The sequence below is a fragment of the Monopterus albus genome, unplaced genomic scaffold (assembly GCF_001952655.1).
Source record: "Monopterus albus unplaced genomic scaffold, M_albus_1.0 scaffold63.1, whole genome shotgun sequence".
NCBI classification, from domain to species: Eukaryota; Metazoa; Chordata; class Actinopteri; order Synbranchiformes; family Synbranchidae; genus Monopterus; species Monopterus albus.
In genome coordinates this window covers 1,088,240-1,091,269 of record NW_018127943.1, presented here as the reverse complement: position 1 = coordinate 1,091,269, position 3,030 = coordinate 1,088,240, and the positions used below count along the sequence as shown (strand labels likewise).

At 41.4% G+C, this 3,030-nt stretch overlaps 1 protein-coding gene across 1 annotated transcript in view; it reads right to left on the bottom strand.

Moving 5' to 3' along the window:
• LOC109962288 (nesprin-1-like) overlaps positions 1-3,030 on the bottom strand; it is a 53,264-nt gene that overhangs the window by 28,888 nt on the left and 21,346 nt on the right. Inside the window, exons 33-36 of the mRNA XM_020603868.1 lie at positions 2,838-2,945; positions 1,854-2,145; positions 708-886; positions 291-606 (exon numbers count right to left, since the gene is read on the bottom strand). Of these exons, the coding sequence (XP_020459524.1) occupies positions 291-606; positions 708-886; positions 1,854-2,145; positions 2,838-2,945 (895 nt within the window). The remainder of the gene's footprint in view (positions 1-290; positions 607-707; positions 887-1,853; positions 2,146-2,837; positions 2,946-3,030) is intronic.

Here is a 3,030-nt window from a genome sequence, read left to right as displayed (position 1 = left end):
AAAGGTGCAATGTGTAAGATCTAGAAGAAATTATTCACAGAAATGGGCTACAGTATGCATAATTCTGTTTTCAATAATGTGTAATCACAAGAAAATAAGAATAATTGTGTTTTCTTTAGCTTAGAATGAGCCTTTTATATCTACATAGGAGCGAGTCCCCCAACATGGAGGACAAAACCTTGAGCTTTTAGCTAATGTTAACTATTTAAACTTCTTAACTAGTTACAACTGGCTCAACACATTTACTAAAAACAATGAATACCACTTAAATATCCAAGGTGAAGTTTTACCTTCAGTTCTGCCATGAGTCCTGACCAGCAGGTGTCCAGCTCCACCCAGGAGGAGTCTTTCCAGATAGTGTCGTTTGTTTGCTCAGCCAGGTCTCTCCTCTTTTCAGCCAAGGTGGTAAGAGTTAATTGCAGGGATTCTGTTTCATCCCACAGATGACGTGCTAGAAGGCAGGCGTGTCTACGCTCTGCTGTGCCAGGCCAAGGGAATAAAGTGGGGAGCTGAGCAGTCTGGCGCTGCAGCGCTTCCACTCTGCAGCAGGCTTCCTGTCTTTGGGCCAGGTAGGAAGAGGTGAGCTCTGAACCAGTCTGAAGAACCCTGAAGCCCCAAGAGATTAGAATTACTACTGACATGAATTACCCATAAAATGATTCGAGGTAATCATCTTCTTGCATTTTGCAATCATTGGCTCCACTCACCTGTAATAAGGCTCAAGAGACTGCAGAAGGTTCGTCCACTGCTCCTCTGTTTTCTGAATGGTTTCTTTAACTTCCTGTTTCAAGTCAACTCTATCACACACTCTTTGGCTTAGACTATTTCCAGTAACTCTGAGCTCTTCAAGGCGAGCCTCCCCCTCTGCTGTCACACTTACCAAAGCCTGCAAAATATTTTTTACAGAGCTGTACATACCTTACTCAGAACACAGTGCCATGAACTAGGGGGTGTCCTTTGTACACAGATTAAGAAGTTAGCCCGATAATTTTGGTGACAATTTCACATTATCCTGGATCTGCTGGTTCTTTGAAAGTCTCACGGGACTTGTTGTCATGGTAACATGTACATATCTCAAACCTGCTTGGTAGCAGGTTTGTTCTCAGACTTATTTTATGAAACAAGAAAACTTCACAGATTTAAAGGGTGTCAGAGCAGGAAGCGACTTGCTGACATTGGAGCCATTATAATAAGACCAGTTTAAAGAAAACAGATGGTATTAAGAGATTGACAGAACCCTTTGGTCAGCCACTTCTCTCTGCATTTTGCAGAATTCTGCTTTTGTAGTTACATGCAAATCAAATTTAAGTTCTTGGTCGCCTTCCAGCAGAAGCTCTCTGCTGCAGTGACAGACTGCGCTCTCTCCAGACATCTGGACGCAGCCAATCAGAAACCAGCTGATCACAGTCTAGTCACTGACCATGAGACCACGACCTTATCTTGGATGACTTAATACAGCTTTTCTAATCCACAACACAGGTGGGGTTTGGAGAACAGAAATATCCAGGTAACTTTATCACTAGAAAATCCAGGATTGTTCATTTCATCTAGGATCTGTTTAGCAACGTACAAAGAATACCCCTCTGGATTCTGCTGGTATAACAGACATCAGAAATTTTGCAACATAACCACGCCCTCCGGAATATTCTCCGAGCTTTTCAGTCATCAGTTCTGCACAACAGACGCTCCTCTTTTAGGGACAAGTTGGAACAAATGTAGATGAAAACAATTAACAGAGCTGTGATGACACAGAGGTGTCATCACAGCTAAGCAAAATTAATCATGTTCAGATATGGTGCAGAATATGATTTGCCAGATATGGAGAGAAAATGAAGTGGGTGAAGTTTTCTTACTTGAGCTCGGTGAAGTTTCTGCTCTACAGGGCTCTGGATTCCAAGGCTAAGTGGAGAGTCGGCGGCTCGTCTCAGATCTTCGACCCAGGCTTGTGTGGACTTAGACAAAGCCTGAAATACCTCAATGTCCCTGCTCAGAGTTTGCTGTTTGTCCTTGGAGCTACACTGTATGTTAGTGTGGAAGTTGTGGTACTGTTCCAGCAGTTTGCTACTCTCTTCAACCAGCACAGACTGCTGAAGCGTGCTGTTCTGCAAGGCTGATACGAGCTGACTGAGGAGCTCTGTCCTCACTCTGCAGGAAAAAGGAATGAAAAGAGGGCTGATGATCAGTAACAGTTTATTCACTTTCATATGTTCATAAGGGGCACAAAAATAAATTTTGCCAAGGAAAGGCTATAAGCAAAAAGGGGAAATCTGTCACATGTGCCTCAAGATGTGTTAAGAAGAAAACAAAACAGAAATTCACCTAGATGTCATTAACAAAGTTTCATAGTGAAACCATGCATTTGATGGATGATTATACCTAAGCCCATGATTTTCCAGCCTTTTTGCAACAACATTAATGTTCCTGATTAGGTGTACATGTACAGATCAGACTTGGCACCGAATTTACTACCTTGTTAAGTCTTTCTGGGTCTAACTGAACACATCTTCCTAAAAAGATATTACTATTGGTTTAATCAGGAATACCACCCTAATGCCTTAACTTTTCAAAAGAATATATACTACTATTAAAGAAAACTACTCCTGGACAAAGTGCAGGCAGATTTGTTCTGTCACTTAAAAATGAATTTTAGATACAAGAATTATTGTAAGAAGTCTATAAATTAACTTGATTAAAATATACACAGTACATTTTGTCCTGTACACTGTCTGATAATACATCATAAATACATCTGAAGAAGTGTTGATTTTTACAATTTCCACAGGTGTTGAAACATCACATTCAGAGCATCACATGTCTTCACCCAGAAAACACCTTACCTTTGCTGAAGTACTTCCTCCTGCAGGAGACCAAGATTTTCCTCCTTCACCGCTTTTTCCTCAGCGGCTTGCAGCCATTTTTCCAAATGCTCACACTCCCTTTGCATTCTACAACACATACAGTATACAGCATGAATGCAGGCATGCACATACCACTGAGAGTATATACACTCACCAGCCACTTTAGTGGGTA